The sequence below is a fragment of the Lutra lutra genome, chromosome 7 (genome assembly GCF_902655055.1).
Source record: "Lutra lutra chromosome 7, mLutLut1.2, whole genome shotgun sequence".
Taxonomy (NCBI): Eukaryota; Metazoa; Chordata; class Mammalia; order Carnivora; family Mustelidae; genus Lutra; species Lutra lutra.
Genome location: NC_062284.1, coordinates 20,516,018 through 20,538,105, shown reverse-complemented (window position 1 = coordinate 20,538,105; position 22,088 = coordinate 20,516,018). Strand labels below are relative to the sequence as shown.

Genomic DNA, 22,088 nt, shown 5'->3' with positions numbered 1-22,088 from the left:
ATCTCAAAGGGAAGGCTGTCAGCTTTTCCCCATTGAGGATGATATTTGCTGTGATTTTTTCATAGATAGATTTTATAAAGTTTGGAATGTTCCAAGCATAATCAAGAATGTATGCTGTATTTTGTCAAATGTTTTTTCTGCATCAATTGAGAGGACCATGTGGTTCTTTTCTCTTCTCTTATTGATTTGTTCTATCACACTGATTGATTTGTGAATGTTGAACCACCCTTGCATGTCAGGGATAATCCCACCTGGTCATAGTGGATAATCTTTTTAATGTATTGTTAGATCCTATTAGCTAGGATCTTGTTGAGAATCGTGGCATCCATATTCATCAGGGATGTTGGTCTGAAATTCTCCTTTTAGGTGGGATCTTTGCCTCATTTGGGGATCAGGGTAACGCTGGCTTCATAAAAAGAGTCAGGAAGTTTTCCTTCTATTTCTATTTTTTGAAGCAGCTTCAGGAGAATAGGTATTATTTCTTCTTTGACTGTTTGGTAGAATTCTCTGTGGAATCCGTCAGGTCCTGGGTTCTCATTTTTTGAGAGTTTTTTTTTTTTTTTAATCACTGCTTTAATCTCGTTACTAGATATTGGTCTACTCAGGTTGTCAATTTCTTCCTGATTCAGTTTTGGAAGTTTATAGGTTTCCAGGAATGCATCCATTTCTTCTAGGTTGCTTAACTTATTGACATATAACTGTTGATAATATTTTCTGATGATTGTTTCTATTTCCTTTGTGTTAGTCATGATCTCTCCCTTTTCATTCATAATTTTATTAATTTGGGTCCTCTCTCTATTCTTTTGGATTAGTTTGGCCAGTGGTTTATCAGTCTTATTGATTCTTTCAAAAAACCAGATTCTAGTTTCATTGATGTGTTCTACTGTATCTCTAGTTTCTATCTCATTGATCTATGCTCTAGTCTTGATTATTTCCCTTCTTGTGTGTGGGGTTGGCTTAATTTGATGTTGATTCTCCAGTTCTTTAAGGTGTAAAGACAGCTGGTGTATTCTGCATTTTTCAGTTTTTTTGAGGGAGGCTTAGATGGCTGTGTATTTCCCCCTTAGGACTGCCTTTGTTGTATCCCATAGGTTTTGTATGGATATGTCTTCATTCTCATTGGTTTCCATGAATTGTTTAAGTTCTTCTTTGATTTCCTGGTTGATCCAAACATTCTTAAGCAGAGTCGTCTTTAGCTTCCAAGTGTTTGAATTCCTTCCATACTTTTTCTTGTTGTTGAGTTCCAGTTTCAAAGCACTGTGGTCTGAGAATATGCGGGGAATAATCTCAGTCTTTTGGTATTGGTTGAGTCCTGATTTGTGACCCAGTATGTGGTCTATTCCATGTGCACTTGAGAGGAATGACTATTCTGTTGTTTCAGGGTGGAATGCTCTGGATATATCTATGAGGTCCATCTGGTCCAATGTGTCATTCAGTGCTCTTGTTTCTTTATTGATAGTCTGCTTGGATGATTTGTCTAATGCTGAGAATGGCATGTTAAGATCCCCTACTATTAATGTATTCATATCCATATGACTCTTTATTGATTAATTGTTGTCTTATGTGTTGGCTGCTTCTGTATTGGGGGCATAAATATTGACCATTTTTCAATTTTTAGATCTTCTTGGTGGATAGGCTCTTTAAGAATGATATAGTGTCCTTCTTTATCCCTGACTACAGCCTTTAGTTTAAAGTCTAATTTATCAATCTGAGAATTGCTACCCCAGCTTTCTTTTGAGGCCCATTGACATGAAAGATGCTTTTCCATCCCTTCACTTTCAGTCTGGATGTATCATTAGGTTCCAGATATATCTCTTGTAGACAGCATTTGGATGGGTCCTGTCATTTTAGCCAATCTACAACCCTGTGTCGTTTTATGGGAGCATTTAGGTCGTTCACATTGAGAGTAATTATTGAAAGATATGTTTTTATTGATATCATGTTACCTGTGAAGTCCTTGTTTCTATAGATTGTCTCTGTAAAATTTCTGTTCTATGTCACTCTTGGTTCTTTCTTCTTTTATGGAACCCCTCTTAATATTTCTTGTAATGCCTGCTTGGTGGCTACATGCTCTTTTAAACCTTACTTGTCTTAGAAGCTCTTTATCTCTTCATCCATTCTGAATGTCAGCCTTGCTGGATAAAGTATTCTTGGCTGCTTGTTTTTCTCATTTAGTGTCCTGAATATTTCTTACCAGCCCTTTCTGGCTTGCCAGGTTGCTGTTTTGACAGGTCTGACGTTATTCTGATGGACCTTCCTCTGTACATAAGGACTCTCTTCCCCCTAGCTGCCCTCAGGAGCTCTTATCTAAAATTATGATTCATCAGTCTCACAATCAAGTGTCTTGAGGTCTTTCTAGATTCGTTGATCTTGGGGGATGTCCTTTCTGCCTCAGGGACATGAATGCTGGATCCATTCCCCAGAATGGGAAATTTTTCATCAAGAATTTGTTCAACTATATCTTCTAGTCTTCTTTCTTTCTCCTCCCCCTCAGGGATCCCAGTAATTCTGACGTTGGAACATTGGAACGTTTCATGGCGTCATTTATTTCCCTAATTCTGTTTTCATGGTTTCCAAGGTGTTTCTTCCATCCTTCCTCCTGATCCTTTTTCTCTATCAGTTTGTCCTCTAGATCACTAATTCTTTCTTCTGCCTTGGTTTACCCTAGCTGTTAGAGTATTTAGATTAGATTGGATCTCATTGATAACATTTTTAACTTCTTCCCGAGGAGACTTTCACTTCTGTCCTTAGAGATTCCATGTTGTCACTAATGGTTTTCTCCAACTAGCCATTGCCTGGATAAATGTAAGTCTGAATTCTCTTTCTAATATACTGTTTACATCCATGTCCAGTAGTTCTGATGGAGAGGGCACAGTCTCCGGATTTTTCCTCTGTTGGGTGTTCCTCCTCCTAGTCATGCCACAATCTAGGCAAGGTGCACCCTCTCCACTGATGTCTTCTGCCCCCATATAGATCCTGAAGTGTATAATCTTACATCTCAGGCTGATTTCATGGGTGTTTCAGAGCGTTCTGGTAGATAATTAGATCACTTTAGCGGACTGGTTGAAACAGGGTCTCCTACTTCTCTACCATCTTGCCCCTCCTCAAGCCATCAGCTACTTCTTCCAGGAATATATACACATTCATTTCTTTCTAATTTTAGGACATAATTCCATCAGTAACGAGAGGGGAGAGTCAGCAGCTTAGATCTGATGGAGATCCAGTGTCCCCAGTAAGTGGCTGGTGACATCTACAGAGTCCACAACAGGAAGTAGGCCATGCCTTGCAGAAGTCCCTGCTGGCAAGCACACCCGCGTGTGTCAGGAAGGCCTCTCTGCCCTTCAGGGAGCTAGTAACACACACCAGCCAGGCCTAGCCCCAGTGTGTGGTCAATCAGTGGCCGACCCTGCCCCAAGGCCTTCTGGACAACACCAGCCAGGTGGAGCAGGAGACTACCGTCATCTTTTGATATTTTTGCATTTTTAAAATTTTCATTTAAATCCCAGTTCGTTCTCACACAGTGTTACGGGTATTTTCAGGTATGTAGTATAGTGATTGAATACTTCCATGTATCACTGAGTGCTAATCACAAGTGCCCTTCTTCATCCCCACCACCTGTTTCCCCCATCCCTCACCCCCACCCCTTCAGTAACCATCAGTTTGTTCTCTCTATTTAAGAGTCTGTTTCTTGGTTTGCCTAACTCTCTTTTTTCCCTTTGCTCATCTGTTTTATTTTTTTCTCATTCCACATATGAGTGAAATCACATGGTATTTATCTTTCTCTGACTTACTTCACTTAGCATACTATTCTCCACCTCCATCCACATCATTGTAAATGGCAAGATTTCATTCTTTATTACGGCTGAATAATATTCCTCTGTGTGTGTGTGTGTGTGTGTGTGTGTGTGTGTGTGTGTGTGTGTGTGTCTACTACATCTTCTTTATCCATTTATCAGTTGATGAACACTTGGGCTTCTCCCAGAGTTTGGCTATTGTAGATAATGCTGCTATATACATTGGGGTACATATATCCCTTTGAATTAGTATTTTGTATTCTTAGCATAAATACCAGTAGTGCACTTGCTGGGTTGTACAGTAGTTCCATTTTTAACTTATTGAGGAACCTCCATACTTTTACTTTTTAAAAAATGCATTTTATTTTACTATTATTATTATTATTTTAGAGAGAGGAAGAACATGAGAGTGAGCATGAATTGGGGGAGGGGCAAAAGGAGAACGAGAGAGAGAATCTTAAGCAGACTCCATGCTCAGCACAGAGCCCCATGTTGGGCTCAATCTCATGACCTTGAGATCAGGACCTGAGCCAAAATCAAGAGTCAGTCGCTCAACCAACTGAGCCACCCAGGCGCCCCTCCATATTTTTACTTTGCTGAACATTTTCTATCATCAATTGTATCTGTCTTTTTCCTTTGAAGCTACTAAGTTTTTGAGATTAGTATGACCTTAACACTCTTTTTAAAAAAAGATTTTATTTATTTATTTGGAGAGAGCATGCAGGAATGGGGGGAGGGGCAGAGGGAGAGGGAGAGACAGCACCTCAAGCAGACTCCATGCTGAGCGTGGAGCCAGACGCAGGGCTCGATCCCATGACCCTGAGACCACAATCTGAGCTGAAATCCAAGAGTTGGACACTCAAACAACTGAGCCACCCAGGTGTCCCAACCTTTACACTCTTACTATTATTTTTTTTTCCTTCTAGAACTTTTATGATTTTTTTCACTTGAGTTCCATATTTAATATTTCTGGAATTTATTTTGGTATATGGATCCAGAAAGAATTACATTTTAATCATTTTCTTGCAAACAGCTAGTCATTTGTGCCAAAACCATTCCATAAATTTTTCCCTCTCTGATTTGAAATGCTGCCTTTATCATATAATACATCGTCCTTTATACCTAGGTCTGTTTCTGGATCTCCATTGAGGGTCCAGAACCAAGCTGCTTTATTTAATTGAGGATTTAGAGTGCATTTTATTACCTGGCAGGCCAATGTCTGCCTTCTGTCACTGTCATTTCTGTTCAGAACTCCCCTGGATCCTCTTGTGTATTTTCTTTTCCATAGAACTTGAGAATTAGCTTATCAGTTACACAATAAAAATTCCTATTGGCATTTTTATTTGACATGCACTACATTTATCTTTATGTTAGTATATGAAATGGCAGAAGCCTCCATTTGAAACCCCATTTGGGAAATCTAGGCCCTTCTGATCTCTCTGTCTCTGGCCAACAGCCTCGTAAGTGAACTTGGAAGTGGATCCTCCCTTGTTCTGAATGGCTGCAGCCTTGGGAGAGCCCCTGAGCCAGAAGCACGGAGCCCAGGGGCACCAGTGTCCCCCTGCCCACAGAAACTAACAAATCCTTATCGTTTCCAGCTGCGAAGTTTGGGACAATTTGTGATGCATATATAGAGATAACTAATATCCCATGTTTTTAAGATAAGCATGTCATGATTCATACTGATTTTAAGATAGAATGCACCATGATTCATATTGTCAGGACTGTAGGGTTTTTACATTTGTACCTTTTCTCCATCCTCAAGGACACCCACCTAATTCTGCATTTGTTTTATTCTATCAATCATACGATAGTCTCAGAGTAATAAGACCAACATCACCAAGGACATGTGATTATAGATACAATTCAGGATTCATTTGCATTGACTTTGGTTTTCAGAGGATAGCCCAGGAGGGATGTACTGTTAAATTACTGCATTTTGAAATCATTCAGAATAGTTCTCTTCATTACCATGTCACGACTGCATTCACATTTAGATGCATTTTTTTTTCTTTAGGAATTTGTTTTTTTCATTGAATTTTGTCTTATAATTATATAAAATACTTATATGGTTCTGAAGTCAAGTATAGAAAACAGGATGTCTGCGAAGGCGTCTAATTTCTTACCCCATTACCCCACCTCCCAAATCCTTTCCTCCCACTGGGGATCACCAGTTTTAACATTTCACCTATTTTTAGTATCTTAGGTGAATCTTCCCCTTTCTTAGATAAATGGTAATGAGTTAACACCCTTTTCTCCATCTTCCCCCCCTTTTTTAAAAGAGATTTTATTTATTTATTTAACACAGAGGGAGAGTGTGTAAGTGGGTGGGGGCGGGTAGCAGAGGCAGAGGGAGAAGCAGGCTTCCCCCCAAGCAGGGAGCCTGATACTATGTGGGGCTCGATCCCAGGACTCTGGGATCATGACCCAAGCTGAAGGCAGGTGCTTAACCCACTGAGCCACCCAGGTGCCCACCCACCGTCTTCTTTTTTACACCTAACTCCAAGCCCTGGAGATTATGCCGAGTTCTACCCACTGCAGAGCAGTACATGGAGGTGCCCTGTGCTGTTTGGATGCCTGCTACGTGGATGGATGTCCCCTAGGCAGGAACATTTGGGTGGTTTCCAGGATTTTGTTCTTAGAAATAGTGCCACAGTGAGCAGCTTTATGCCTGTGCCTTTCCCTGTTTTTGGCCAGTTTTTGTATTCATTCTGCTTTTTCTGGGATGTCATTCTCAGGCCCAAGTGTGTGTTTAGGACCTGACTTGGGTAGATCTGTCCACGGAATAGCTTGGCCTTGACCTTCCTTGACTCTTTCTCTTCCTCTGACAGCCGGTGACTTTATCTCGCTTGTTGGGGGTCTAATGATCCATGCTGTGGAACTTTCACATCCTTTCCTTTGGTGATGACCCAGCCTGTCCTGCAGCCCCAGGCAGACCCTCGCCCCAGTGAATGTTCCGAGGCTCTGGTTTCTCAGACGGCATCTTCTCTTTTATTGTAGCCCCCTTATGGGGTCCCCTTTAACAGGGGCTTCTGGGAGGCCCAGCTCAGCCCACGGCAGTGGTGGCTATCTGGCTCTGGGACAGGCTGGTGTGTGTGGGTGGGGACTGGTATTCAGGGCAGGTGGAGCCCTGCCAGAGCCCAGAGACCACGCCCCAGGTCTGTCCGTAGAAGGTCTGACCTGAGGTCCAACTTCATGACTCTGAGATTCATCCCCACCTGCCTCAGCCACTGTTGACGCAGCTTCCCTTCCCCAGACCAGCTCTCGCCCTCATTTCAGTGGCTTGCCTGGCGTGTGGCCTCAGCACTTGGCCTGCTCCTAGCCCTTCCTCCCTGTCCTGTCTCCTCAGAGCCACGGCCCCTCCTCCTAGCTGAGACCAGTCCCTCTCTGTGCTTGTGAACCTCACCCAATTTGATGTGTTTTCTCTCCCATATCTTCCACTCTCCCCTCTGTGGGCTTCTGAGAGCGTCCGTCCTGGCCCGCACGTGTCCATAGCCAGCACTCCACCACATGCCGCAACCCTCTGCCTGGCTCTCCGAGATCACTGCTGGCTTCCTGGTCACTGTGCACAAGAAACGCAAGGACTCCTTTCTCCTCCTGCCAGCATGGGCACAGCTGAACCTGCCCCTGGGCACAGGGTGCTGGAGCTCGGTGGAGCTGAGTCCTAGGACCTCTCCCCACCATGTCCCCCTCCCCTGATGATTCTTCTGTGTCTGCACCAACACGCAGTTTATCAGGACCCCTGAGTCCAGCTGCCTCCTGAGCGCCTTGGAAGGTTCCCAGTTTCCTGCATCTAGATGTGCAGAATACCCACCCCCAAGGCCAGTCCCCTCCCCAGCATCCCCTTCTCATAGCTGCAGCTTTGTCCATCCCATGGTATAACCTGCTTCCCAGCACTCCTCCTGTGGAATTGAATCTCCAGAGTGGATCCAGTATGTCGCTGTCTCTGACACCATCATCATGCTGGTCCACACCGTCACTACCATCACCGCCACCACCGCCATCATCATCATCATCATCACTCATTCACTCACTTGCTAGGACAGCTGCAGTAGCCTCCTGGATTCTCTCCCTTCTTCCCCTCTGTGGTTTGCCTCTCTGTGGCCAGAGTTGCTTTGGAAAGACAGAGAGGTTGGGCCACGTCCCTGACCAGTACTCTGCAATGGCAGTCCTTGGTGTAGCCCCAGGATCCTCGCCTCCAGCTGGCACTCTCTCTGCAGCCTCAGTTTGTTGCAAATGCTGGCCCGCTCCATGCACCCAGGCAGTTTGCATGTTTTGTAGCTTTTGAAAGGTGCTATACTCTGTCACCCCAGAGCCTTTGCACCTGCCCTTGCCTGAGCCTGGAAAGCTCTCTTCTCTTTTCCCCTCTATGATTTTTTAATCCCTTCGCATCCTCCAGGCCTCAGCTCAGAGAGCAGCTACCCCCAGCTTCTCAAGGTCATACTCCCCTATTGCTTCTTCACAGGTACAGCGTCCTTCCTTCATGGCTTCACCACATGCCATCCTGATGTGTTTATTCGGTGACTGTGGGACTGATGTTGGCCTCTGAGCTCCACATTTTCTGTCCTCATGGGAGGGCTCAAAAATCCTAGTACCTGAATCAGTGGCAGTGGTCTTGTGCAAAGTCATTTGACCCCATGGGCACTGTCCTTATTTGTAAAATTGGGACACCGAGATCTGCTTCATGAGGGTGTTGAGGACCGAGTAGAACTAGACCTTTGTTACACACAGAGGTCTGGTGTGTCAGGGGTGAGGGCTGTTCTCAGTGACCTTTCAGATACACACTCACACGCCTGTCCTCTGCTGTGCTCTGGCTCTACCCAGCAGTCCCCTCCCCAGGAGGCAAGCAGAAGCAGGCACAGGACTTGAAATTAATGAGATCACCTGGATCCAGGCCAGTTGTGGGAAGCCTCTGTCCACCACCCACCTTCAAGATAATTTCCCCCAAAGGTGTCAGGGACAGAGGCTCCAAGGCATGACCCTGTTGGACCTCTCACGCCTTTCCCTGCTCAGAGAGGTCTGCAGGGCTTAGGTTTTCCAACAGACATTTCAGACAGAAGCTTCCTTCAGGAGGAAGGAGCCTGGCACAGCCTATTCTTCATGTCCAAACTGTGCAGCTCCGTTCTGCATATGCTGACGTTTGTATGGTCACAACAAGAAAACAGGAGTCAGCAGTCATTCTCTGAGGACACAGGATGGCCTTTAAACCTTTTTATTCTTTTGTCGTTCTGTCTCCCTCTGGTGGTCTTGGCCTAGGGTTAGTTCAAGAGTTGAGCCAAAGAAGAACAATTTAAGCCTAGCCGTAGAGGGCCCGCTGCTTTAGTATCGTCATGAGGCTGTGTGATTTGTGGTTCTGCATTTCTTGATCGGAGTTGAGAGCGGTGTCTGTGAGCCTGAGACGCCCGCCTCCCCACACCGGCCACTCTTCTCTGCTTCCTAATAAGTGTGCAAGTGCGAGTGGGTCTGACAGGCAGGCAGGAAGCTGAAGGCACCGTCTTTGTTTTGTATTGTTTCCTTTTTGAAAGAAAGAGCAAGGCAGGGATGACAAGAGCCTCGGCGGAGGTGGGCAGCGGAGGTGGGCGTCTTTTGGAGTTGTAACAAAGACCGGAATCTTCCTCCGGCCTCTTCCCAGGGAGCAGGCGCCCATGGGTGCTGGCGGTGGACCCCACTGCCCAGGATGGATGCCCTTCGTACCCCACAGAAGTCTGGGTTCCCAGATCTGCTGGGGCTCATTCCGGGCTGGGGGAGCAGCTTTTAATGTATCTACTCAGGGACGTAGACTGAAAGAGGATGTGAATTTCAGAAAGGTCTGGCGAGCTGCAAGGGGAAAGACAAAGGACAGTGGCCTCAGAGGGTGGGAGTCTATTCAAAAGGCAAGGCCTAACCTCCCACCCCCAGCGATGGGTTCCACAGAGAGCCATTCGACTCCTGCCCCATAGATAGGGCGTGAAGACCATTGTCTAGGCCCAGGCCATGGGTGCTGGCTGAGGGTGTGGGCGCTGTGGGCCAGCAGTTACCTCATGGCTGCTGGGACCGCGGGACTTTCCTGCAGAACACAGTGGCACCATCTACTGGTCAGTAGTGGTCATTGCAGGGAGGACAAGTGGCTTGGCCCTGCTATGTATGGGGTGACCGTCAGCAAATGATGGGAACTACACTTACTGGAAAGAATGAGGCCTGAGGGGAAGATGGCATAAGATAGCAAAAATGGACACACTTCAGTCAGAAGCCCTGAGGGGCAGGGTGGGAAGTTCCACTGTGGGACTGGCCATCCTCTTTCCCTCTGTGGGGGTGACACCTGCCTTCCCCTAGCGAGTGACAGGTGCCAGTGGGCCCACAGTGCACACCAGGGCTGCTGATGGATGGACAGGGAGGGGTTCCTCCCTCCACACCCCTTCCCATTCTGCAGCTGTCCCCTCCCATCTCTTACTCTGGCCAGCCCTGGCCAGCTGGAGGGGTGTTGTCATCTCCAGAGGTAGGACCAAGGTGCCTGAGATGGAAGGAGCCACCAGGAATCCTGCCCTTGGGACCTGGCTTTTTGTAAAGAGCCAGCCCTGCCGGGGAAAGCAGGTGCTGGCCTGGCATCTCAGCAGCTTTGCTCCTAAGATGACAGGGGAGGAGGAGGGCTTGTGTGCTGAAGGTCAGGTTTGCCCAGAGGGGTGCTCTTCAGTGTCACTGGGGCGTGTATGCAATGCGAAATCCCAGAACCCACCTGATGGGACTGGGGCCTCTGCAGGCCCTTGGGCTCTGAACACGATTCCGGATACAGGGGGCTGCTTGGGATCTCCTTCTGTCCCTCCGTCCCCTACTTCAGCTCCAGGGATTTTAAATCTGGCACCTCCCCCTGCCCCGTAGGGTACCAGGTTTGGAGAGATTTGTACCACTTTGTACCTGCAGCGTGGGGACTCCCCACGTCAATGACAGTGGAGGTCACTGTGCCAGATGTGGCTGCCTTTGAGTATGGCCGCTGCTCTGTCCCTTAACATCAGTGTGACCATGGTGTCCCTTTGTTGTCTGAGCCTCGGTGGGCTGTCAGGCCATGTGCCCACAAGACCATGTGAGCGCACTCACTGGCCTTGGACCCTGCCCGCTGGCATTGCTGCTGCCCCCCTCATCTGGTGCTTGAGGCCCTCCCTCGTCTAAGTGCTATGACGTGTCTTTTGACTTACGTGGAAATGAAATCTAAGACTTCGTTAACTAATGCCTTATGCTTTACATGCTTTTAGCATTTATGAAGCTCATCCTATTAATCTTACCTTTGCAAAAACCTAAGAAGATAGAAATCAGGAGTTCCCCCTCACCCCATTTCACTGGTGAATAAATTGAGTCCCCCCCCAGAAAGAGAGAGAGAGATGACTGTTCCAAGGGCACAAAGCCTTTTCGAGCAGGACAGTTGGAAGAGCTCAGACTCCCGCCGTGTCCCTGGATCCATGGGCAGGCTCTGTGAGACCCTAGAGGGCTGTCCCCACCTCCCTTCAGACCCCAAGAGGGTTCCCAGAAAACAACACACTCCTTTTCAAGGATTTCCTTTTGCATCACGCAGGTCTGTGCTCACCGTGGCTTCTGAGAGCAGCCTTCCCTTTCTTCATCAGATGCAGGCTGCACCCCTGTCCCCCTCACACCGGGGTTTGCTTCCTGCCTCCTAATTCTCATTGTCTGAGAAGACCTTGCTTGTTTGTTTGCTTTTCTTCCTCAGCTCTCTAAGAGAGGGCACCTCCTTGCCTTAGTCCCAGTCCTTGTTGTGGCTGTCCCAAAGCCCCCACGGAGTGTCCCTCAACATTGACAGCAGGAGGGGGAGGGGCAGGTGCCTTCCCTCTCTGCAGAACTGGGAGGGGCAGCCCATTCCGCACCCCTCCCCCGCACAGATACCCCAAGTGCTTGTTGCCGTATTAAAATGCTCATGACTTTAACGTGGCTTGCTGAGCCCTTCTTCTAAGCTCCGGCCCGGCCCTCACTGCATCCTGCATGGGCCCTGGGGTGGGTGGTCCTCGGGTCAGAGGCCTGGGGAGTTGTAGGCTCCGAAATGGGCCCCCTCTCCTGGACCCTTCTTGTCCTCGGTTCTCTGAGAGTCCTGCCTGCTGCGGGGGGGCACGGGGTGCCGGGCCACCCGCTGCCAGGATGGCCTTCCTCTGGGGTCTCCACAGTGTTTGGAACTCCTCTTTCTCTTGTGTTTGGGCTTGTGGTCATAGAGGGGCTTTATGACCTTGATAGTGTAAGGTGCCTGCCTGCGGGGGTGCCTCATTGTATTTGCGGGCCCTGACGTCATGGTGGGCACTTGGTCTCGGACCTCCCAGTGGGTGCACAGACCTGCTTCGGAGGGGTGGCTCTGTGGGCTCAGGGGCCATGTGAGAAGCTCTGTGGACACTCCTGTGTACCTACATGGGTGTGGGCGCTTGTACACACATGCACATGTGTGTGTGGAGGGGTGAGGGCTTGTTGACCCGTGATGGACTCTCTGTGAAGTGAGAAGCTCTGGGCGGAGCCCTCAGAGTCCTCTGCACTGAGGTCCCACCACCCAGGTCTCTGCAGGCCCCACCAGAGCCAGCACCAGCTGGAGGCCAGAGTGGGCAGCCTGGGAGGCGGTGGGTAGGCTGGGCTAGAAGGGAAGGCACCGTCATTCCACGTGGCCACTTGCACGGACCTTTGGGGAAGGTAGCGGTGATGACGGTTCAGATCAAGGAATGCTTGATCTGAACATGCATGTGCATGTGCTTTCCCGGGGTGTCTTTTAAATACTGGAAAGGTGAACTTATAAACCTGCCAGAAGCTAGGGTACCCCCTGGGCCCTACAGCCCACCTGGCCCCAGCCCCCAACCTCCCCCCCTAATCCCTCCCACCACCAGCCCTCAACCCAGAGTTCACCCCCCACCCAGCCCCTGATACCCTCTTCTCAAGGCCCCCTGTGCCCACCCCCCTCCTTGGCCTTCACACCCCCGGGGCTGTGGAGCACTTGGACCACCACCCGTCTGCTGCCACAGGCAGCGTCCAATGGATCCAGCAATGCCAGCCGTGTGGGAAGAGCTTTCCCAGAGGAAAGGATGTGGTGGGGAGACCACCCAGAGGAGCAGCTCTCCCCCTCCAGACCTAGGCCCCACTTTCTCCTGTCTCCCCTCCCCCACCCAGGGCTCTTGAAAGAACCTCTTCACTTGGTTCTGGAACAGAAGATGCTTCTTTCCTCCAGACGCAGATGAGGGGCTGGAAGAGGCACTTGGGGAAAGGCTTTGCCAGCAGACTGTGGGAGTCACGGGGGTGTCCATCCTGGGGGGAGGACCACGTAGGCGCTGTGAGAGCCTCTCAGAGAGGGATGGGGGGCTGAGGGGTGGCGGTTTGTTCCCTGAGGGTTTGGGGGAGCCTCCCAAAACTTATCTGAGATCCCTAGAACAAACATCTGAGCCCCCAAGAGGAAGGGGTGCATCCTCTGGGCGCTGCTAGGGAGGTTGTCAAGGTCAGTGGGGAGCAAGAGAGGGGGTCCCCAGGGCAGTGGTGTCAGGATGCGAGGGCCCCCACAATTCTGTGGTTCATGACCTGGGGCGTTCCTAAGGTGGGACCTGCCAGGCCCATTATTACTAACAGATTCCTTTCAAACTTCAGAATACTTGACCTTGTTCTAAAGCACGTTATAAAAATTGCCTTTAGTGCAGGAGCTGTGGTGCTGGCTTGAGAGAGAGGGGAGTAGGTCCCCTGCTGTTAGTCTGATATGTGAGCCCCTGGGGAGGGGTCTTCAGGCAGCCAGTTGAGGCTAATGGACACATGCTATGACCAATTTTGGAGCTTTAATGGCAAGTCCACAGGCTGAGGCTTGTTCCAGTGAAAGCCTAATGCACGGGTCCCCTCCCAGACATCTCCCCATGGGCCAGTATCTCCTGTGGTTTGAAGAGAACTAACGTTTCAGAAAGTAATTTGAAAAACCCGCCCTGAATCCAGGGTCGGCCTGGTGTCAGGGCAGCCGCACGTTCCCATCTTGGGGTGACAGCCTGCTCACAGTGGGCCCCTCACTGAGCCCCAGCGCCCGAGCCGGGGGTGGGCATGTGGGCCGGAGCTGGGGCCCCAGTCTCCGGGGGTCTGCTGACGTCGGGATGACAGAGCCCAGTGAAACTGCCCTTGTCCCCTCACATGCACAGACCTCTGAATGGGAGCACTGGGTTTTGGGGCTCTCAGGACATTCTCCTGAGAGAATGAGGGACCCCATGCAGTTTGCAGCAGGGGAGCTCTAAGAGGACCCTCTTGTGGCAGCCGGGGAGTAACCTGTGGGTAGAAGGTTCAGGTCTTAGTCTTGCTGCTCTAACCAAGCACCAGAGGCTGTGGGGTTTATAAACCATGGAGGACGGAAGTCCCAGTTCACGGTACCCATGTGGTCGAGTTCTGGTGAGAGCCCCCTTCCGGGTGACAGATGGCCTTCTCTCTGTGTCCACGTGTGGCAGAAAGCAGGCAAGGCTGCTCTCCAGGGTCCCTTTTATCAGAGCACAGATCCCATTCCTGAGGGCTCTGCCCTCCTTGACCTCCCAGATCACCTCCCAGAGGTCATATTTCTAATCCCATCACGCAGGGCGCAGGGTGGGGGTTGGGGGGGTGAGGGCTTCCGCATCAGGATTTTGGAGGGACACAGGCGGTCCACTGCTATTCACACGGTCTAGTTGAAGGCCATCCTCATGTCCAGGATGGAAGGAGGCAGTGGCAGTGGCAGAACTGGAGAGAGGCCCACTTGGACTGGGAGGGACAGCCTTCGGGGGTAAGTTGGTTATGAGGGAAGGATGAAATGGTGCTTATGTAGAGGGAGAGGGGGCGCTCCTCGGGGGCACCTTTCAGGGTCACCAGCATGTTCTGAGGGTATTTGGGGCTGTGAATTTGGAAAGGAACCAGTCTGCCTTGTTGAGCGGCTCTGGCTCTTTCCAGCTGCAGGCTCGCGGGTGGCTGGAGTTATCCCGCGGCCCTGGGGCCCACAAGGTGGGACGTGGGGCAGGGAGTCGTGGGTGTTGGGCAGATGTTATGGGACTGGTAGACAGTGGCATCCAGGCTTTTGGCAAGTCGATGCTTTTAGCAGCAGAGAGGGTCAGAGGGGAGAACATGGTTTCCCACAGCTGGCTGAGGGTTGGGTTCCGGAGAGAGCCGCGGGCCACGGAGACCAGCCAGCCAGCCCTGTGGACCCTGGAGTGAGGGGGAGCCTGAGAGTCAGAGCCAAGGTCCCTCAGAAGGAGGGGTCTGGCCGAGAGGCAGGCAGGGAGAAAGAAGGCAGTGACTTGGAAAAGAAGGTAGTGGGTCTCAGAGGAAGGCCGCGTGATGGTCTGTGGGTTACGGGCTGTGGACCCAGGGCCAAATGCTCCCAGCTACCCGGGTCCATGTATGAGGTTTTCCAGAGCCTGCTTATAGACGTGCCTGCTCATAGACAGATGGCCTGGGCCTGCTTTTGTCCTCTGGATGCTGAGGTGACTCGTTGGACCCAGACTGCAAAGCCTAAGATATTTTCCATCTAGCCCCCTGCAGAAAAGTTTTGCTGACCTTAACCTACCGCTGCCTGTCCAGGACAGGAGTCACTAGCCACATGTGGCAATTTCTGGGTAAATTACTTAGATTGCATGAAATTTAAAATTTATTTCCTCTTGCAGTAGCCCCAGATCAAGTACTCCAAAGCCACACATGGCTAGCGGTCCCCGTATTAAACAGCACCAGGATAGAACATTCTACATCATGGCAGAAAGTTCCATTGACAGCACTGGTCTAGAGGCAGCAGAGGGGAGCAGGAGCTGCTGAGCTCCCTAAGCTGCTGAGCAAGAGCTCCCTACACCTCAGATCCAGCGTGGATCTGAGGTGTAGGGAATGAGGGGACCCACCCAGGCGGGCATGTGACAGGACCAGAGCCCTACAGCACAGACGCGGAGGAGAAGGCCCCAGAAGAACTGGAGGGTAGTGGGCAATTTCTGCTCTCTGTCCTGTTTCCAGAGGGCTCAGGGGTAAGCATGGAAATGCTGTCCAGTTTGGGAAAGTGCATCTCTGGTATTGCAGCATATGGTTGTCACCTTGGAGGCTGAGATGCCCTGTGTGACAGTTGCCCAAGGTCCCGGAATTGTCCTCCCGAGCCATGCATATGGACTTTTCTGGCCTGGGCATTGCATTTGCTTTCTTCTGTGTACCACACACTGTGTGGCGATGAGGGAAGGAGACTGGCCTTCCTCTGCTGACTGCGGGTGGGCCGTGGGTCAGCCCTTTGCTTTCGTCCCCTGTCCCTGCGACCTTATTCCTTGGTCCTCTGGGAGGATGCTAACTGTGCCCTCATCAGTTCCAGGGCCCTGTGAACCAGAAGACCTCATTGATGGAATCATCTTTGCTGCCAACTACCTGGGGTCCACCCAGCTGCTCTCAGAACGTAACCCTTCCAAGAACATCAGAATGATGCAGGCACAGGAGGCCGTCAGCCGGGTCAAGGTACTGGTGGGCTCAGCGGTGCGCCGGTTTGGCCAAGTCAGCAACACTAATGGGGTCTGGCGGGAAGGGTCGGGTGGTCCGAGGAGATGCCCCCTCTGGGCAGGATAGGGTCTATGGATGCTGCCAGCTCCTGGGGGCTGAGAAACCACGTTGGGCCCCTCGTCTGTCCTCGCTGTCCCCTGACCTTCTTCATGGAGGCACAGGGACACGAGATCATGGTGGTCTGGAGAAGAGAACACAGCACCCCGGGCCCTCCTGCTCCACACCCCAGTCCTGCTTCTCTTCCCAAGAGCCCGGTGCTTCTCTGCACTTCCCGGCCAGTGGCATCACTCTGTCCCGTCTCACGCCCTCAGATCCAAGCAGTTGTTGGTGATTCCCAGCGCCCGAGGGACGCGTGTGGGGGCTTCTCGTGGTCAGTGTGCATGCTCGCTGACGTGGTGGCTACCCACCCCTCCTGCCCCCGTTGGGGGCTTCCCCTGAGCACAGGGTCGGAGTCCCGGGGGGACCCCAAGACCAAAATAACTTGGCTGCCCTTCCTTCTCTTCCTTTCTTTCTTCCTTCCTTTATCCGTTTTTCTTTTCTCTTACATGCTGCGCAGAGGATGCAAAAGGCTGCCAAAATAAAAAAAAAAGCGGTGTGTAGGGCTGAGGGCTTTGCCTGGGTTTCTGGGCCTCGTCCTGTGCAGTTTGGGAGGGTTCGGTGCTGTTTGCAGGAACACGCATCATGTGGCAAACAGCTTTTTCCTCGCCCCTGGGTGGATAAATGGTAGACTTTTGAACAAACTACAGACACTGGTGTGTGGGTTTTTTTTTTGTTTTGTTTTGTTTTAATTTTTAGCCATCCACTTACAGAGAAATCTAATCATTGCCCTTTTTCCAGATTTCTTGTTTATTCTCTCTCATGCTAGAACACGGCTAATGCCGCGACGTTCCTGTTTCACGCAGATGTTTTTACAGGTGACATTTGACACGACCATGTGATGCATTTAGCACTTTGGTCCCCCGTACAAAATCAATTAAATTGTTCTGATATTTAAAAACTCATTAGGCTTAATTTATTAAATCAGGATGATGATGAGAAGGTCACTTTGCCCACGAGATGCGTTCCCCACTGGAAAGGGTTGCTGCGGGGTGTCTGGGAGGCTCAGTAGCTTAAGCATTTGACTCTTGGTCTCCGCTCAGGTCTTGCTCTAAGGCTGGTGAGCTGAGGCCCCGCATCGGTCTCCACGCCCAGCAAGCAGTGTGCTTTAAAAAAAAAAAGGGTGGGGGCACAGAGTTTCTGGCATGAGCCAACTTAAAAAAAAAAAAAATCACGTTGACCTCCAGTCATTTGTTTGTGAGCCTGGTCACTTAGTAAACGCTCGGTCCTCTTGATATAGGAAATCTCAAATGTTCGGTGTTAGAAGACACTGATTTGCTGCCCTTTAAGCTTGTCGCTTAAAGGGCAAGAGATTCAATCCTCTGTTCACCACCTGAACAGCATTTTCTGGGTCTGGGCGCTCACTTCCTCCTGTGATGAGACTTCTCTCCCTATGATGATATTTGCTCTTTGCCCAGTGGTGTCTCCTTGGATTCCTTGAGCTGTAGGAGAGGAAGGAACTCACCCATCTCCCTCCTCCCAGCGAGCCTTCTGCTAGGCACCTCCAGGCAGTAGAGATGGGCCTGGCTTTGCAGAGTGCTAGCTGGGGTATGCTTCCCTCCCAAGGGAAAGGGGCTTCCAGGCTTTGGTTTGTCCAGGGCAACTCTGGGCTGCCCAAGCACCAGGAGGCTGGAGCGGGGCTCTGGTCCTCAGTATGCCATTCAGGGAGCCCAAAGGGGCTCCAGGGAGCAGGCGGGTCCAGCCCGGAACAGCCTCCAGACTTGCTGAGGCAAGCTGGTTAGATCCCTGGAGAGCTGTTCTTCCCAAACCCAGGGCTCCTATTCTGGTCTGCTCACGTCTGGCCAGGCAAGCGCTGAGAGGAGGATGCGTCACGAGTCTGGAACCAGGAGGAAGCAGCGTCCCCCACACAGCTAACCTGGAGTGATTATGGGGTCATGGCTCCCCATCCACAGACATACCCATCCCGTTGTCTGGTGGCCTCTGTTGGATTCCTGCTGTTGACACACCCCCTTTCTTCTAGCAGAGAGCATGGCGGGGCGAGCTTTGCTGTCCCCTGATACCGATCTGGTTTTGGCTTTCTCCATTCACCCCCAGTTCGAGCCCAGTCCCCTGCACGTTTGTCCCTCTTCTCCCATCAAGGGCGCAGCACTCGAGCTTCCTCCAGAAATTGTCACTAAAACCCAGTCCACCTGCAACTTTTCTTCTTTTTCTTCTTCTTCTTTTTTTTTCCCCTTCTGGCCAAACCTACTTTTTCAAGCAAGAGGGTTTTGAGGAACAATCCCATAATATGTAAAGTTTGAAAGCATGTGGACATACGTGCTTAGACATACATGTTAGAATATAACCTGGTTTTTCAAATCAGAGGAAAAGTAGTTCCTCTACGTTCTTGCTATTTTCTTTTTTTTTTTTTTAAGATTTTATTTATTTATTTGACAGACAGAGATCACAAGTAGGCAGAGAGGCAGGCAGAGAGAGAGGGGGAAGCAGGCTTCCCGCTGAGCAGATAGCCCGATGCGGGGCTCGATCCCAGGATCCTGAGATCATGACCTGAGCCGAAGGCAGAGGCTTAAACCACTGAGCCACCCAGGCGCCCCACGTTCCTGCTATTTTCAACTGCATTATTTTGAACTGTATTTTTTTCTTCTTTTAAAATCAATTGAAAGCAGTGTCACCTCAGGGTGGGCTGAAAGCCCAAAAGAACTGTTCCCTTTAAAACTGGGCTGCAATGCAAATATATCAATATTATATAGGGTCTCTCTGCAACTCTGATTTCTTGAGGAATTGTCAGCGGGGGAATTTTGGATTTCAAATTTCATAGCCAAGAATTAAATTACAGTTTCTGCTCTTTTGAAGAGGAAGATATGTCACCGTGGGCTCCCACTGACCATGAAGTATTTCTTACCTCAGTGGGTAAACTGAAAGAATTTGTATTTCATTGCCACTGTGCAGTAGTAATTAAAATTCCCATGGTTGTAAAAACCAATGAAAATCTGTCCTGGTTTAGAGCAGACCCTGAATAAATAGTTCACCCAGCTTCTAGAACATTCCATGGACACATAAGCAATGGCCATAAGATGAACACACTCCAGGAGCTGACAAAACAGGGGCGGTTGTGTGACAGCATCTTCTGGTTTTTCCCATGTTGCTGGGAGGGCAGCACTGAGTCCTACTGGGGTCTTGCTTTCCTTAGGGTTTTTGGAAGATCAGCATTAAGCCTGCTGGGGGGTTGACATAACTAGGACTATTTAAATCAGAAGAAGATGCTGACGATCTAATCCAATGCCTTTGAAAATTTCTTCCCCATTTCTGGGGATATTTGGAATCCCAAATCCCGGAAATGTGTGCAGCCCGAGTACACAGACCCTGTGCCTTTACCAAGTTTGATAAGCGTCGGCAGGCAGGCCTACTTTTTAGGGAGTGGAGGGGCTGCGCTTTGGATGCTGGGACCCAAGACCCCAGGCGTCCGGCCCCCCTCCATGCTCAGGCTTCCGGAAGCTGTCTCCTCCCTCCTTCTTCACGCCCTGTGCAAACTGCCTTTAGAACTCAGTTCGCTAGAGATTGTGCTGGAAGGCGGCATGCAATTGAGATTTCCCAGGGCTGCTTCCAGCCGAAGAGGCATTTCCCTCTAGGGGCGCTCAGGGTCATTAGTAAAATTGTCAGGCCTTTGTTCAAGTTAGGTTTTTGTTTTTTGCTTTTTGTTTTTTTGTTTCATTCATTTGTAACAGTATCCACTGTCCTTTCTTAGAATTCCGAGGGGGATGCCCAGACCCTGACCGAAGTGGATCTCTTCATCTCCACCCAGAGGATCAAGGTGTTAAATGCAGACACACAGGTAAGCGCTTTAAAGACCGTTGTTTAAAATCATGTCATTGAACCCCTAACTTCCCACCTCAGGAACCAGGAGAACGAGGTCTGGCTGCGGGAGAACTTTCCCTCTGGGAGTGAGCTGAAGTGCTGTCCCCGAGGATAGTCGCTGCGGACCTCGCGGCTTGAATGGGATGTGGCTGTGAAATCTGGAGCAAGCTGCAGGGGACCGAGAAAACCCTGCGGTGTCCTGTGGTGTAGGTGTGCTGCAGCCCGGATTGAGGAGGCAAAATGAAGGGGAAGGTGTGGGGAGTCGGAAGCTGTGTGCTCACCATCAGGGTTCTAGAAGGGCCTTCCGGAAACCTGGGCATGCCAGGCCTGGGGAATGGAGCAGGAGGGTGGAAAGGCCGTGTGAGCCCTTGGCCCTCCGAGAGGGTGGTGCTCCACCAAAGGGGTGTTTTGGGGGGAACTGTCTTAAGATTTTTCTACCTGTGAACCATTGTGCCCTGGCCAGCTTCTGCTCATTTTTCCTGGGCCTTCATCACTGCTGTTGGTGGAGAAAACAGATCCGTGAGGAACAAGTGATCCGTGCCAGATAGAAAGGCCCACACGCCGAAGAGGAAGAGGGCAGGAGGCCAGCGGCGGCGTGGGGCAGAGGGAAGGAGGGGTCGGGAAGGCCTCGGGCAGTGCCCTGTGCCTGAAGTTTGCTGGGGAAAGGGAGGCTCCACTCACGTCCATTCCTAGGCCCATGGGAGGAGGGCCAGATGCCAGGGTAATGACCCCTTTGCTTCTTTGTCCTCAGCGAGTAATCTGTGTGCTGACTGTCCAGATGTGTGGGGACCCTGTTCCCTGATACCCATTTTGCCTGCAGGTTTTGGCACAAGGGATCATCTTGCTTGTGTTGGTTCTAACACCGGAAGTGCAAAAATTGTGCATTTCCTAATTATGTCGCGTTCTCCACTTTTTATTATTGCACCTGACCCGAGGCAGACCTTTTGTTTCTTTCTCTCTCTCTTCACTGTGGACCGATGGATTTTTTTTTTTTTTTTTTTTTTGTAACTTGTGTTATTCTTTTTGGGACTCTGGTGATCCCCAGTTGGACCTTTAAACTGGGTCCTGGGTGGTTTGAACATCTTCGCTTTAGTCGCTGATCACGTCCTTGCTTTCTGAGGCAGTGAGCTGTTCCGAGCTCCCCTAATGCTTCCCCAGCCGCAGACCTGGGATCGGCCGTTCCTTTGAGGAGTCACACGCACTTCCTTTCTGTGGGGAACAATATTACAGAAACAAAGATCCGGGCACTGGCCTCGCCCATGGTCTCATTGCTCCTGGGGCTTTGCCACGAGCGGAGCTAGACAGTGTATGTGTTCTAAAAAGCCCAGAGTTCACACTCGTCCCTCTGTCTGCCCGGGATCTGTGGCCACAAGTGCTGAAGAGGCACCCTCGGCGATTTCAGTCCCCCTTCCTGAAAAGTAGCTCTTGTGGCTTGAAACCCCCACCCCACCCCACCCCACCCCACCCGGCCTTGGCCAGGAAACAAATCAGCTCCCGGAAGACAGACGCGGGGTAATATCTGCTGTAAAAGTAGATTCTGTGAGGAAGATAAGAGGCTTCCAAAGTTGCAGAAGCAGCCAAATCTTCTTTTGTGGAAAAAGCACAAAGGCATAAAAGACCAACTGATTAGTTTCTCAGAGCCTTTGTGTGCAGCCTTGTTACGCAGGGGTCACGAGCACGATGCTCAGGGGAGATTCCTGGCAGACGACAAAAGCCATCAAGAGTAATGGACCTGCCAGGAGCCGAGGGAATTGAATGGCCGGAGACCCATCGATCAGTCAGGGGAGTTGCCTCAGTGTCCCCTGACGGGGGACTGGCCTGCTTGGGCTCCCCGGGAAGAACTCATCCGTGGAAAACTTTGGCCTCAGAGCCTTCCTCAGCTGCTAGGGGAAGCACATGGCTTGCAGAGAAGGGACCCTT

General features: G+C 50.3%; 1 protein-coding gene across 6 annotated transcripts in view; it reads left to right on the top strand.

Moving 5' to 3' along the window:
- APBA2 (amyloid beta precursor protein binding family A member 2) overlaps window positions 1–22,088 on the top strand; it is a 252,681-nt gene that overhangs the window by 212,701 nt on the left and 17,892 nt on the right. For 5 of the 6 annotated variants that reach the window (XM_047738813.1, XM_047738809.1, XM_047738812.1 and 2 more), the window contains 3 exons: window positions 16,069–16,214; window positions 16,813–16,848; window positions 20,059–20,145. In XM_047738813.1, the coding sequence (XP_047594769.1) occupies window positions 16,069–16,214; window positions 16,813–16,848; window positions 20,059–20,145 (269 nt within the window). The remainder of the gene's footprint in view (window positions 1–16,068; window positions 16,215–16,812; window positions 16,849–20,058; window positions 20,146–22,088) is intronic. The other variant, XM_047738814.1, reaches the window with a different exon arrangement.